Below are 16170 nucleotides of genomic sequence, written 5' to 3'. Positions count from 1 at the left end.
CTGTCTTTCCTCTGTCTGCTTACCAGAACAAAGACAGTACCAGAACAGGGCCAATACCAGAACAGAAGCAGTACCAGAACAGGGACAGTACCAGAACAGGGCAAGCACATGAAGTGCTAGGACAACCCTAAAATACACAATAAAACAGGTCCTCTACTTTTCCTGCAAGGGAGTGACTCCAAACATTCTGCCATGGCAAGAAGTGGAAAGGTGTTGAGTGACCAAATTAATCTCCGGTTTTGAATCCAGTTGAACAAACCATCTGTTTAATGAAAATAAGACCTGAGGTAAAAAGACACCAAAACAAACTGAAGATGGTTGCAGTTCCGGCCTGGTAGAGCTTTACCAGGGAAGATACCCAGTGTCAGCTGATGTTTATGTGTTGTGAGCTTCAGACAGTACTTGTTTGCAAAAGGTAATCAACAAATAATGAATTAATGGGACCCAAAGCTTTTGGTGCCCTGAAATATGGGAAGCATTATAAAATACACAAATACCCCCCAAAATTGTTGTACTGTTGACCCAATATGCCATGGCCAGAATCAGTCCTAAACCTGGGGAACAAGGGGTCTTCGGGTCATGGGCCATCCCTGACATACATATACAGCAACAGAGTTAAAGACACTGTTTTCCACAATGTGATTCATAATGTGTTCATAACACTGTCATGTTCATTATAATTTTGTTGAAATTTGCACCAGTTTGAAATTATATTTGATTATATCAGACCTTAAATAACATTTTCAGCGTTGTTGTTTTTCATCTTTCAGAAAGCTGTTTTTGATGTACCATGTGCAACTGGCAGCAGCCCCACCCACTCACACCAGAGTTCTCACTTCCTGCATGTGGCTTCCCACATGATCTACAGCCTCCAGAAACTCTGTCAGACAAAGTTGCAGAGAGAACACATTAATATGTCGCATACAGCCAGGCACAAGACAACACTGCTAGCTGTGGTAGATTGATGATTACATTCTAATGTACCCAAGATCTAATTGCATTTCCAACCAACAGTTCTATTTCAGACCAATTCAGATGCTGATAACTTGCCATGTACATGTTCATGATATCATATGGTTCTGCTGTAATCCATCTAAAGATGTTCATGATATCATATGGTTCTGCTGTAATCCATCTATACATATTCATGATATCATATGGTTCTGCTGTAATCCATCTAAACATATTCATGATATCATATGGTTCTGCTGTAATCCATCTATACATATTCATGATATCATATGGTTCTGTTGCAATCAATCTATAGATGTTCATGATATCATATGGTTCTGCTGTAATCCATCTATAGATGTTTGTGATATTATTTGGTTCTGCTGTAATCCATCTATAGATGTTCATGATATCATATGGTTCTGCTGTAATCCATCTATAGATGTTTATGATATCATATGGTTCTGCTGTAATCCATCTCTAGATGTTCATGATATCATATGGTTCTGCTGTAATCCATCTCTAGATGTTTATGATATCATATGGTTCTGCTGTAATCCATCTCTAGATGTTCATGATATCATATGGTTCTGCTGTATTCCATCTCTAGATGTTCATGATATCTTATGGTTCTGCTGTAATCCATCTATAGATGTTCATGATATCATATGGTTCTGCTGTAATCCATCTATAGATGTTCATGATATCTTATGGTTCTGCTATAATCCATCTATAGATGTTCATGATATCATATGGTTCTGCTATAATCCATCTATAGATGTTCATGATATCATATGGTTTTGCTGTAATCCATCTCTAGATGTTCATGATATCATATGGTTCTGCTGTAATCCATCTCTAGATGTTCATGATATCGTAATGTAATCGTGCTGTAATCTGTCTGTAATAACGGAATCCTTCTTCTGCCTGAACTGGTGCGCGAGCGAGATGGTTGGTTACCATGCCAACACTAATCATGGTTCCTCAGAGCAGCAGGCTGTTTCCGTGGAGACCAGGGTTTAACGAGCCACCAACCAGTCAGAAACAGATGAAATGTAAAAGTCATCTGTTTACATGGAACACAAACACTCATTTTGATGTGTTATAGACTTTAATTATAACTGACTATGCATTATGTTTTGCCATTAATCTAAACACAAAATATCATACTGACAAAGTGACAACATAAATAAACTTCATTGAAAATGAAATATCTCATGTACATAATTATTCCAACACTTTGACAATCCCAATTGAGCTCTGAAGCATCTTGTGTCTTTTGATCACAGCTGAGATGTATCTTGAACTTAATAATCCACTTGAGGACAATGTTAGACCAACCCATTAAGTCCAAGGAACTGCCTGCAGACTGATATTGAATTGTGTCAAAGCATCCCGATAAAGATGCGGGGACGTTTATAAAATAATTAAAACCTTTTCTGGTTTGAAGAGACCTGAACTATTAGGCCTGAATGCCAAACACTATATTTGATGAAAACAAGATATCACACATCACCAGGCTAATCCCATCCCTACAGGGTGATGAAAGCATCATGCAATGGGGATACTTCTCGGCAGAGACTAGAAAACTGGTCAGGATTTAGGGAAGTATAAACAGAGCAAAATACAGAGAGATCCTTGAAGAAAATCTGATCCAGAGAGCACAGGACCTCTGGGGCAAAGATGTATCTTTCAGCACGACAGCAACACGAAGCACACAGCCAAGACAACATTGGAGTGGCTTCAGGACATGTCTGTGAATGTCTTTGTGTGGCCCTGCCAACACTCAGACATGATCCCTGTTGAACATCTCTGAGGTTGACCTGAAGATCACAGACTGCCAACGCTTACATCCAACCTGACAGAGGATCTGAATGGAAGAATGGATAAAATCTAAATCCAGGTGTTCAAAGCTGGTAGAGACATACCAAAGAAGACTTGAAGCTCTGTTGGCTTCCAAAGGCATTTATACAAAGTCCTGTATTAAAGGTCATACAACTTATGCACATGACATATTTCTGTTGTTTTTTCTCACTAAATTCGTATACATTTCTAAGAACATGTTTACACCATTCGGATGACTGACAGCCCAGAAATAAATCAAACCTTCTCCAGCTAATCATGAGTCACCCAACATGATAAAATAACTTGTCCCTGGGTGTTTCCTCATTAGAACAATCATTAGACAGTTTGTTTCTGTGGACAGGCAGACAAGGCCAAAGAGACAAACTGCCTCAACTGCATTACAAGTATTCATTACATATTGTAGTCCATTAAATACCGGTTTGACTCTGCTAATTACCAGGATGAGGGTGGGGAAGAGGAAGGAAGAGGGCAAAGAATTGGTTTAACATCATTACCCAGAGAACCCTGGAACAGTAAAACAAATCTGGATCAATTATTTTATTTTCAAGCCCAATTAGACTTGGATATAAAGGCTGATTATCTTCTCATGTTTTTGTTCATTTTCGCCTCCACATTGTTGTGAAGGGCTTGAAAGTTAGAATGTCCCTGAGCATGTGACCATAAAGTGGATTTGATGTGTTGTATGAGAGAGGAAACAATGGGAGAACGGCTTGTTGAACTGGTTTTTGAATTATATCAATAGCTACAACAGGGCTAACCCATCCTGGCGATCCACTCTCCTGTAGGTTTTTACTCCAAACCTATTCCTGGAGATCCAGTCTCCTGTAGGTTTCTTCAACCCTGATGTGGCCCTGTGTAGTGGTATGACAGGTGTGTTTGTGTGTTTCATATTGAAGTACAGTCTCAAATCCCCTAAAAGTCTGCAAAACATAATACTAATGTTAAATGAAATAATGAATCATGTTTCAGAGAACAAATGTTTCAGAGAGATCTAAACTGAGAGACCAGCAGGTTGCTCTGCCTACACACACAAAATCACACACAAACATAAGCCCCATACACAAACACACACTCACACACAAGTACATACGCCCACCCCCGCCAAACTCCCACCCACATGCACTCACACACAACCCTAGATGCACTGACACCCCTCCTATCTCCCTCTCTCTCACACACACACACACATTCTGCAAGCAGACTGAGTACACACACATTATCGTCCCTGTGTTCCAGCCTGTATGAGTGGGTGAGATCCAGGCAGGGAAGAGGGAGGGTGTTAGAATGAGTATGTTGGAGAGCATAAAACATCTACTACATTACTGTAGAACATTACTACAACCCAGTAGAACATCTACTACATCACTGTACAACATATATTACAACCCTGTAAAGTAGAACATCTAGTACATCCCAGTAGAACATATACTACATCACTGTACAACATATGTTACAACCCTGTAAAGTAAAACATCTAGTACATCCCAGTAGAACATATACTACATCACTGTACAACATATATTACAACCCTGTAAAGTAAAACATCTAGTACATCCCAGTAGAACATATACTACATCACTGTACAACATATATTACAACCCTGTAAAGTAAAACATCTAGTACATCCCAGTAGAACATATACTACATCACTGTACAACATATATTACAACCCTGTAAAGTAAAACATCTAGTACATCCCAGTAGAACATATACTACATCACTTTACAACATATATTACAACCCTGTAAAGTAAAACATCTAGTACATCCCAGTAGAACATATACTACATCACTGCACAACATATATTACAACCCTGTAAAGTAAAACATCTAGTACATCCCAGTAGAACATATACTACATCACTTTACAACATATATTACAACCCTGTAAAGTAAAACATCTAGTACATCCCAGTAGAACATATACTACATCACTGTACAACATATATTACAACCCTGTAAAGTAAAACATCTAGTACATCCCAGTAGAACATATACTACATCACTTTACAACATATATTACAACCCTGTAAAGTAAAACATCTAGTACATCCCAGTAGAACATATACTACATCACTGTACAACATATATTACAACCCTGTAAAGTAAAACATCTAGTACATCCCAGTAGAACATATACTACATCACTGTACAACATATATTACAACCCTGTAAAGTAGAAAATCTAGTACACCCCAGTAGAACATATACTACATCACTGTACAACATATATTACAACCCTGTAAAGTAAAACATCTAGTACATCCCAGTAGAACATATACTACATCACTGTACAACATATATTACAACCCTGTAAAGTAAAACATCTAGTACATCCCAGTAGAACATATACTACATCACTTTACAACATATATTACAACCCTGTAAAGTAAAACATCTAGTACATCCCAGTAGAACATATACTACATCACTTTACAACATATATTACAACCCTGTAAAGTAAAACATCTAGTACATCCCAGTAGAACATATACTACATCACTACTGTACAACATATACTACATCCCTATTGAACATATACTACATCCCCATAGAACATACAGTATTATACATCACTGTACAACAAATACTGAATCACTGTAGAACAAATGCTACATCTCTGTACAACATATATTACATCCCTGTAGAACATATACTACATCCCTGTAGAACATATGCTACATCCCTGTAGAACATATACTACATCCCTTTACAACATATAATACATCCCTATAGAACATATACTACATCTCTGTAGAACATATACCACGTCCCTGTAGAACAAATATTACATCCATGTACAACATATACTACATCCATGTAGAACATACAGTATACTACATTCCTGTAGAACACACCAGTATACTACATCACTGTACAACAAATACAACATCTCTGTACAACATATACTACATCCCTGTAGAACATATGCTACATCAATGTACAACATATACTACATCCCTGCACTGTTAGATGCAAAACATTTACCACATTCATGTACAGGAAGATGCACACTAGGTCTGAATGGATTTTGATTTAGTCAGGTGGGGCAAATCAAACATGCCAGATGGAATAATAATCTATTAGGTGTGATTGACTCAGGGCAGTTGTATTACTAATATACGCAGCACTTCCTCATTTATCAAGTTTTTTTCCCCCACATATTCTAGTTTGTCACTTTATGTATTTTCTCTGCTCTCCCTCCACTCGCTGTATGGCAACAACTTCTGTCCTGAATGTTTTTTTCAACATTGTCATCCCAAAATTACTTGAGGACCTGTTAAAACTTACAGGCCACCTGCTGCTTTAAAGAATCCATTTAGCAGGCAAATGGGCAGCTGACTTTCAAAATCATCATCTGGCTCACTTGGCTGTATAGAAAGCACAGTTTCTAGCTGCTCTGATTCTCTGTACGGTGTCAACTACTGCTCAAAAACTCTGCCTAACAAGGTTGTTGTACTACCCCCACCCCTTCCCCCTCTCTCCTTCCTCTTTCTCGGCCTTCTCTCTCTATCTTCATCTATCTCTCTCAATCTGTCTATCTGTCTATTCTATCTCTCATTCTCTAATTTGCATGAGTGACGCCGGCTACTGGCAGTTTCCTCCTCTCTGTAACACTTCCTCAGACTTGATCAAACAGACGCAGCGAGAGCAGCAGTATAGAACCAGTTCCACTTACAATACATGACCTAATACACCATCAGAGAGAGAAAGAGAGTGAAAGGGAGGGAAAGACAGAGCCAGAGAGAGAGAGAGAGAAAGAGCAGCAAGCAGCAGAACAGCACCTGCTACTCTATCACCAACAGGGAAGAGTAGAACAAAGGCCTGCAGGAAGAACCGTGCTGACTGACGTCTCTATCTGAGTCTGGAGCTGACTAACAGATTCCTATTCATCTGAGTCTGGAGCCGTCTAGTAGCTTTATGTACATCTGAGTCTGGAGCTGACTAATATATTATCATTCATCTGAGCCCTGGGTGTTTCTGCTGAGCGCCGACAGGAGGACATTGTAGAGAAGAGCTCCTGAAACGATGCCATGGTCCGAGGGCGGACCACAGCCAAGCAGCGGCCGAGAGAACACATCCCTGAAGAGGTGAGTCGGCTCTTCCATTTGCCGTGTCATAGGTTGTTCACTCATTGTTTGTGAGGTTTGCCACCATTAAACAAGATTGGGATCTTATTAACCCGAGAGCCTAGTATCTACAGTTTCACCTATATAGTTTGGTCAGTTCAGTCTTTGGCAATATCACTGTAATATCAGAATAACTGGTTAGGGTTAGGATTCACCTTACCGCAGGTCATCTCAACCGATAACTTTATTTGGGACGAAATGTACCATGATGCATGTCTGTCCTACTAGAGCTACTACCTCTGAAGATGAATGTACTGACTTATTGATAGTTTATCTGGATAAATCTGCTAAAAGATTGAAATGTACCAAATATAGAAAATATAGAACAAAAAGATTTGGGTGAAAACTGATTTTCATACGTGATTGGGAAGTGAGAACAGGAGGGGCTACAGGAAGGCATGATAACTGTACTATTCAGTTGCGTCTCTGCGGTGAAGGCTCTACAGTTAGAGGAAGACTATACTTCAGTATTCGGGAAAATGGAGAGAGGCAGATGCTGTGATGTTATTCCAATTATAGGCATTGTTAAGAAGAACTTCCATCTTAACTCATCCAAATCTTCTGGATTGGTTGAACAGTGCAGAAGAAGACATGCCCGTTAAAAATGTCTCCTTCTCATCAAGAGCATCATGTAAGATCTTTAGGCTTAAGTTTTAGAAAGACCATAGGGTCTGAGGTAGAGGGGTCACTGGGGTAAAGAGGTCTCCAGGGTAGAGGGGTCAATCAGGTTGAGAGGACCCTTGGGTAGAGGGGTCACTGAGGTAAAGGGGTTTCTGGTTGTAGAAGGGTTACTGGAGTAGAGGGGACCATGAGGTATAGAGGGCTCTTTGAATTAGAGGTGTCACTGGGGTAGAGGGGTCTCTGGGGAAGAGGGGTCACTGGGGTAGAAGGGTTTCTGGGGAAGAGGGGTCACTGGGGTAGAGGGGTCTCTGGGGAAGAAGGGTCACAGGGGTAGAAGGGTCTCTGTGGTAAAAGGGTAGAGGAGTGCCATGCATCCCCATAGGATAACCTTTATTATATTTTCAAGGGTTTTTTATCTTCAGAAAAGACAAAGATGTCCCATTTATTTTTATTAATTAATATATAATATGTTAATCTCGTGCTAAACACTTCTGCATATACTAGGTGAAAACCTCATTTTAAAGGGGATCATTGTGGTAGTAGTAGGCTTTTATTTAGTGCCCATGACCAGTCTGCGAGTTTATTTGACCAAAGTAAAAAGATCTACTGCTTAAATATTGCAATGTGTGTTTCTCAGAAAACTGTGCCTCTTTCTCCACATCTCCAGATCTCATTCTCGATTATACCTCCTCTTTGGAAAGAGAGAACACAAACTCCACTGAAACATCTGAACAGTTTAGAACACATGGGGTCCCAGAGAAAGACTGTCGCCCTAGGATCAGTTTTCCCTTTCAGATCACAATGAACGAGATTACATGGACAGGAAGATCTGATCCTAGATAATAATGAATACGATTACATGGACAGGAAGATCTGATCCTAGATCATAATAAATACGATTATACGGACAGGAAGGTCTGATCCTAGATCATAATGAATACGATTACATGGACTGGAAGATCTGACCCTAGATCGTAATAAATCAGATTACTCTGAGACACTTGTTGCATACAACCTGACGCGGAGCTGAGAACAGCAACAGAACAGATAGAAACAACTGTACATTTTAAATAGAGCGTCAACAAGTAGGATCTTAAATTTAGGAATATAATCTGTTTGTTATCCACTGGGTAGGAAAACATTAATAACAGGAATATCATCTGTTTGTTATCCACTGGGTAGGAAAACATTAATAACAGGAATATCATCTGTTTGTTATCCACTGGGTAGGAAAACATTAATAACAGGAATAGAATATGTTTGTTATTCACTGGGTAAGAAAACATTAATAACAGGAATAGAATATGTTTGTTATCCACTGGGTAGGAAAACATTAATAACAGGAATAGAATCTGTTTGTTATCCACTGGGTAGGAAAACATTAATAACAGGAATATAATCTGTTTGTTATCCACTGGGTAGGAAAACATTAATAACAGGAATATAATCTGTTTGTTATTCACTGGGTAGGAAAACATTAATAACAGGAATATAATCTGTTTGTTATCCACTGGGTAGGAAAACATTAATAACAGGAATATCATCTGTTTGTTATCCACTGGGTAGGAAAACATTAATAACAGGAATATAATCTGTTCGTTATCCACTGGGTAGGAAAACATTAATAACAGGAATATAATCTGTTCGTTATCCACTGGGTAAAAAAAGATTCACTTTAAGTTTTACAGACAGACTGACGGTGAACATACATTTTAGGATCCATGATCAGAGTAAAGCATAGTAGCAGAAACATTCCATTGTGTGGAAGGCATGCATATAGCTGTTGCTGTAGTTCACAAGCGCTGAAGTAAGCTCTTATCATCCACTATCTCTCCCCCTCTCTCTTCCTCTCTCCCTCTTTCGCTCTGTCTCCTCAGCTCTCTTCCTCTCTCCCTCTTTCGCTCTGTCTCCTCAGCTCTCTTTCTCTTACACAGTGTCTGTGTTTGTGTCTTTGTGTGCTACTGCTCTCTCTCCACGTTTGACATTATTTGCATCTCACTAAACATTCCACACCCATATTTTCAGAAAACTATGTATTTTCTAAGTTAATGTTCTAAGTTAATGGGCTGTAAGAGCAAACCAGTTGTCACATTCCTATTCAGACAAAGTTTGATTCTGTCTAAAAGAGTTTTATCGTATTCTAGTGATGGTTCTGCTATGATTCTGGATTGCATAAGTGTAGTTAGTTTGTCACTGAGTCAAGTTAGTCAGTAATTAGTCAGTCAATAATTCACTGATCATCATTATAATGTTGACCAGATTACATGATCCTGAAAACTGTGTTTCTTTTCCAGATAATTAAACTACTGACCCTGTATCGGAATACCACGGCCGTGCTGTTACCATGGAGACTGGCAAGCAAGACTTGGTGAATGTTCTGGCGCTTGGTAGCAGCTTAGTCTCAGATACATGCCAGAAAGACAACAAGAACAGCAGGACGCCCCAGGCTGCTTTAACCACCATGTTCCTCCACACTATGCCAGCCCTGCCGTCACAGACCCAGATACAGCCCAAAGTCTCCAAGGACGCTAGCACAGCCCTTCATCTGTCCATGGGCTCTGTCCCTACCATAGCCCCCATCCTTCAGCTGGGCTCTATGGAGACCCTGCCGTTCCTGACCCTTCACCTCCCAGCTGGGCTGCAGCTTCACCGGCCAGCCGCTCCAGAAAGACCTCCAGGGCTTGGTACTTCTGTGTCTGTTGTCCGACCCAGCAGGTCTACTGGGAAGCACCTGTGTCCTCACTGTGGCCGGGACTGCATAAAGCCCAGCGTCCTGGAAAAACACTTGCGCTGTCACACCGGGGAGCGGCCGTACCCCTGCACCACCTGCGGCATCTCATTCAAGACCCAGAGTAACCTGTACAAGCACCGCCGCACCCAGGCCCACGCTCGCCTAAGCTCAGAGTCCGGATCCGAACAAGGGTCGCTGGGATCGCTGGGCAGCCAAGACAGCCTCCAGGGATACCAAGATCTTCAGCATGGTTACTCATCCTCAGGATCCCTAGCTAGTCTTGGCAGTTTACAAAGCCATTCCTCCACGGGCAGCGTGGAAAGTTTACAGGACCACAACCAGGACCTTCTTGGCAGCAAGGATGTCCTCACCTCTAGCCACTCTCTGGAGGGCCCCAGCCAGGACCCAGGCAGCTGTCTCACTGCAACCACCACCACTTCACTCTGCACTGCTCAGAGGAATGGGACAGGCCGAGACAGAGAAACAGTCTTGGCTCTTGGGTGCGACAGGGTTCTTAGCACAGAGCTGTATGGGGGCAAGAGAGACCCTGGGGAAACAAAGGATGAAGGAAGAGAGAAAAAGACAGATATGGAAAAGCCTGCATTGACCCCGACCCGGCACCTCCCGCTCCAGAGACAGCCAGCCATCTTCTCTCACTGGGATGGTTCTCTTGCCGGGGTGCCGGCCCAGAAACATGAACGTTTTCTGTCCAGAGGGAAGTCCCTGAGCCATGATAGTACTGACTCAGGCTTCAGTGAAACATCCAGCCCTGGATCGGGACCACATCACAACCGGAGCCCTGAGCCTGGATCACAACACAACCAGAGCCCTGGGTCTGGATCACAACACATCCAGAGCCCTGGCTCTGGACCCCACAACGATAGCCCTGGGTCAGGATCACATCACAACCACAGCCCTGGGCCTGGACCCCACAACTCTAGCACTGGGTCTGGACCCCATAACAATAGCCCTGGCTTTGGATCCAACAACCCTAGCACTGGGTCTGGACCCCATAACCATAGCATGATGTCAGTTTCAGAGTCTAATATTGAGCTAAAGGACCAACTGGAGAACTTCCAAACGTTGCCTGATCAAACTAACGCTACACACACAGAGGCACTCACACAGCCCTCAGATACAACCACACAGATAAACCCCAAACATACCGTGACACGCATCAACATCTCACACAAACATAAACACCCAGGCATGGAGGCCAGGAGCACAGTACCAGTCCAGGCCCAGAAAAGTCTGGAAGAAAGAATTTCCAAGTTGATCTCCGAGAACAACGCGGTAGTAGAGGATAAACGTCTGGACACAGTCAGACCCAGGAGGACCATCCTGTCCAAACAAGGTAGCATCGACCTGCCTCTGCCCTACACCTATAAAGACTCCTTCCACTTTGATATGAAGACCAGCAACAGGCCTCCCCAGGCCTGGCAGAGGGCTGAGATGGGAGGGCAGGGAGGATTAAATATTTCAGTCCCCACCCAGACCTCCATCGGCCTTCAGAACCATGCCTCTCTGACCCGTAGCAGCTCCCTTCCCCACAGTGTGGGATGTCAGCGTACAGACAGAACCGGCTCCGCCTCTCGGCACCAAAGCGACAGGACTCACCTGGGCCGTAAGAGCAGCACTGGACTGTTGTATCCACTAGGTTTCACAACCAAGTCTGTGGACCATCATGCATCAGGACACCACCCCCTGGTCCGTCAGGGAGCAGTGGACGGTCTCCCGGCGGAGGGACTGACGACGTCATCAGGAGAAAATGTTCATGTTGATTCAACAACAGGCCCGTGTGGAGAGCCAACCAAAAAGAGCCACAGGAAAAAGTCCCAGAAGTTTGCTTATAACAAGTGGCACATGTATGGAGGTGGAGGAGGGACCTTTACAAAGCTCTACAGCCCAGAGAAGACAGCTGATCCTGGGCTGTTGAAGGCTAAGAGGTCCCTAGTTGGTCGGGAACAGGAAGGAACCCTGGGGGTTCAGAGGAGCGGCTCAGAAGTCAACAGGTCAACAGGAAGTAGTGTGACATCCCTGGTAACTTCTGAAATACAAAGTAGAGCGACGTCACTGGGCTCTACAGCCGGAAGTACTACAACCGTATTCCATCCATCCTGTCTCCTAGCCAACATTCCACCTCTCAATCATGTCCACTCACATTACATCCCCAGTCACCTTCACAGCACAAACACCAGCACACACACCTCATCTCTCAAACACATCATCTCACATATGTCAGTCAAGCATCCCCTCTCACAAACCTCCTCTTTTACGCACTCATCCTCTATCAAGCACCCCCTTGTGAGAACCCAATCAGTCTCAACAGACATCTTTTGTATGGCAAGAACAGGCAACTCTTACCAGACTGATTTTGTATCTGAGACGGTGACCCACCAGGAGAATTACTCTTATGCATCCCAATGCAGCCGTGTTCCCTCAGAGAGGAAAAAGCAGAAAATTGAGGCAAATGTCTGTCTACTGGGAGAAGGAAGTGAAAACAACAGCAGTCACCTGAATCAAGTGCCAGGCCTGATTCCAGCCCCAGGCCAGAACCAAAGCCCAGTCCTGATCCCAGCCCCAGGCCAGAACCAAACCCCAGTCCTGATCCCAGCCCCAGGCCAGAACCAAAGCCCAGTCCTGATCCCAGCCCCAGGCCAGAACCAAACCCCAGTCCTGATCCCAGCCCCAGGCCAGAACCAAACCCCAGTCCTGATCCCACCCCTAGGCCAGAACCAAAGCCCAGTCCTGTTCCCACCCCTAGGCCAGAACCAAAGCCCAGTCCTGATTCCAGCCCCAGGCCAGAACCAAAGCCCAGTCCTGATCCAAGCCCCAGTCCTGAACCAAGCCCCAATCCTGATCCATACCCCAGTCCAGAACCAAACCCCAGTGCAGAACAAAGCCCCTGTCCAGAACCAAGCCTCAGTCCAGAACCAAGTCCCAGTCTTATCCTCAATCAGTCATGGGATAGCTAACCCCCACTTTTCCTCCGGCAACACCTTCTCCCCCTGCACCTCCTTTGTTTCATCTGATACCTGTTTCCTCCCTAAGTATCAGCTGAGGTTTCCGACAGTTGAGATAGACTCCGCAGCCCTAAACCCAACACAACCTAAATCGATAAGCCATAATACTGCAGACCTAACCCCAAAACAACCTGGAACTATAAGCCATAATACTACAGACCTAACCCCAAAACAACCTAGAAAAATAAGCCATTATACTGCAGACCTAACCCCAAAACAACCTGGAACTATAAGCCATAATACTACAGACCTAACACCAACACAACCTAAAACTACAAGCCATAATACTGCAGACCTAACCCTAAAACAACATAGAACTAGAAGCTATAATACTGCAGGTTTCACATTTATCCAGAGTTACCCTGATCCCCCCATTAAATCTTCAGGTCCTCTCATCTCTTCAGGACCTCTCACCTATTCAGGACCCCTCACATCTTCAGGACCTCTCATATCTTCAGGACCTCTCACATCTCCAGTACCTGTCATATCTTCAGGACCTCTCACATCTTCTGGGCCTGTCAAATCTTCAGGACCTATCAACTCTTCAGGACCTGTCACATCTTCAGGACACGTCACATCTTCAGGACCTCTCACATCTTCAGGACCTCTCACATATTCAGGACCTATCAAATCTTCAGGACCTGTCACATCTTCAGGACCCCTCACATCTTCAGGACCTGTCATATCTTCAGGACCTCTCACATCTCCAGTACCTCTCTCATCTTTAGGATCTCTCACAACTTTAGGACCTGTCACATCTTCAGGACCTCTCACATCTTCAAGACCTGTCACATCTTCAGGACCTCCAACATCTTCAGAACCTGTAATATTTTCAGAACATGTCATACCTTCAGGACCTCTCACATCTTCAGGACCCATGACCTCTTCAGGACCTCTCACATCTTCAGAACCTGTCACATCTTCAGGACACGTCACATCTTCAGGACCTCTCACATCTTCAGGACCTCTCACATATTCAGGACCTATCAAATCTTCAGGACCTGTCACATCTTCAGGACCCCTCACATCTTCAGGACCTGTCATATCTTCAGGACCTCTCACATCTCCAGTACCTCTCTCATCTTTAGGACCTCTCACAACTTTAGGACCTGTCACATCTTCAGGACCTCTCACATCTTCAAGACCTGTCACATCTTCAGGACCTCCAACATCTTCAGAACCTGTAATATTTTCAGAACATGTCATACCTTCAGGACCTCTCACATCTTCAGGACCCATGACCTCTTCAGGACCTCTCACATCTTCAGAACCTGTCACATCTTCAGGACACGTCACATCTTCAGGACCTCTCACATCTTCAGGACCTCTCACATATTCAGGACCTATCAAATCTTCAGGACCTGTCACATCTTCAGGACCCCTCACATCTTCAGGACCTGTCATATCTTCAGGACCTCTCACATCTCCAGTACCTCTCTCATCTTTAGGACCTCTCACAACTTTAGGACCTGTCACATCTTCAGGACCTCTCACATCTTCAAGACCTGTCACATCTTCAGGACCTCCAACATCTTCAGAACCTGTAATATTTTCAGAACATGTCATACCTTCAGGACCTCTCACATCTTCAGGACCCATGACCTCTTCAGGACCTCTCACATCTTCAGAACCTGTCACATCTTCAGGACACGTCACATCTTCAGGACCTCTCACATCTTCAGGACCTCTCACATATTCAGGACCTATCAAATCTTCAGGACCTGTCACATCTTCAGGACCTCTCATATCTTCAGGAACCATCACTTCTTCAGGACCTCTCACCTCTTCAGGAGAGAGTCAGCATTCTGAACCACCCTCCACAATGTCAAAACGCAATAGGTCTGGTGCTCCCAGCATTCCCTCCACCCCGAGCCACCTAACACCAGCACCTGACCATTTTGACCTTCTGACCTATGTTACCACAGAGGTCAACACAACTCTTTTGCCATGCCATGGTACGTCATTCACTGTGACTAACTCTGCCCAGTCAGAAACATGCCCTACACTATCACCATGCCATAACTCAACAGATTTACCATGCCATAACATACCCTTTACCAGAGCACAGTCAACACACCCTCGGTCCGAACAATTACCTACTATTCCATTTACTGTCAGTCTGAGTAACCAGGCAGAGGGTCAGAAGGTGTTTCATGTGCGGACAGCAGACCTCCAAATCTGTCTTCAGCTCATCTCAGACGAACAGCTGGCACTAATAGAACCTCAGATAGAACGACAGGATATGACATCACAGCTTCAGATTGAAAGAAAGTGTATGCCAACAGGGACAGGGCCTGGTTATTTGCTTGGAGGGATGGGGATGTCTGTAGGAACCCCAATGCGAAAGGATACTTTTCAAACTGGCTTTTTGCCTCAACCTGTCAACGAAACCCAGGGGACAGGTATGGGCATGACACAGATAGTCAGTGGACCTCTGGAGTCAGTAGAGTGCCAGCATTTTGCACCAGTGTGTTGTTTTCACCAGGACCTGGCCTCTACAGTCAAAAAGTCTCCAACTCAGACTGAAAGACCTGTCCTGAACCAAGCTTCTCCAAGTCAGACTGAACAACCTTTTCTGAACCAAATTTCTCCAAGTCAGACTGAAAGACCTGAGATGATGGAAGGTCCTCTTTTAAACAATGTGATACCGCTATTTTCTAATGATTCATCTTCTCAGAACCGTCTAGTCACAATGGTTCAGAATCAGGTTACTGAGACTGGAACCCCGGTACATTCAGAACCCAGCTCAGAAGGACCATACAAGGGAGTCAGCCCTTCCCATAAAGCTGGGTCTGACCTGGTCCCAGGTATTTCTGAGAACCGTTTCCTCTTCCCGAGAAAGACTTCCT

At 43.7% G+C, this 16170-nt stretch overlaps 1 protein-coding gene across 1 annotated transcript; it reads left to right on the top strand.

The window, feature by feature from the left end:
• The first annotated feature begins 6455 nt into the window (after window positions 1-6455).
• On the top strand, window positions 6456-15130 carry znf831 (zinc finger protein 831). Its single transcript, XM_034296280.1, has 3 exons — window positions 6456-6907; window positions 9862-14072; window positions 14105-15130. The coding sequence occupies exons 2-3, from the start codon at window positions 9912-9914 to the stop codon at window positions 15128-15130; spliced, it is 5187 nt and encodes a 1728-aa protein (XP_034152171.1). The 5' UTR covers window positions 6456-6907; window positions 9862-9911.
• The last annotated feature ends 1040 nt before the right edge of the window (window positions 15131-16170 follow it).

The sequence above is a fragment of the Esox lucius genome, chromosome 2 (assembly GCF_011004845.1).
Source record: "Esox lucius isolate fEsoLuc1 chromosome 2, fEsoLuc1.pri, whole genome shotgun sequence".
Classification (NCBI taxonomy): domain Eukaryota; kingdom Metazoa; phylum Chordata; class Actinopteri; order Esociformes; family Esocidae; genus Esox; species Esox lucius.
This window is presented reverse-complemented; position numbering and strand designations above follow the sequence as displayed.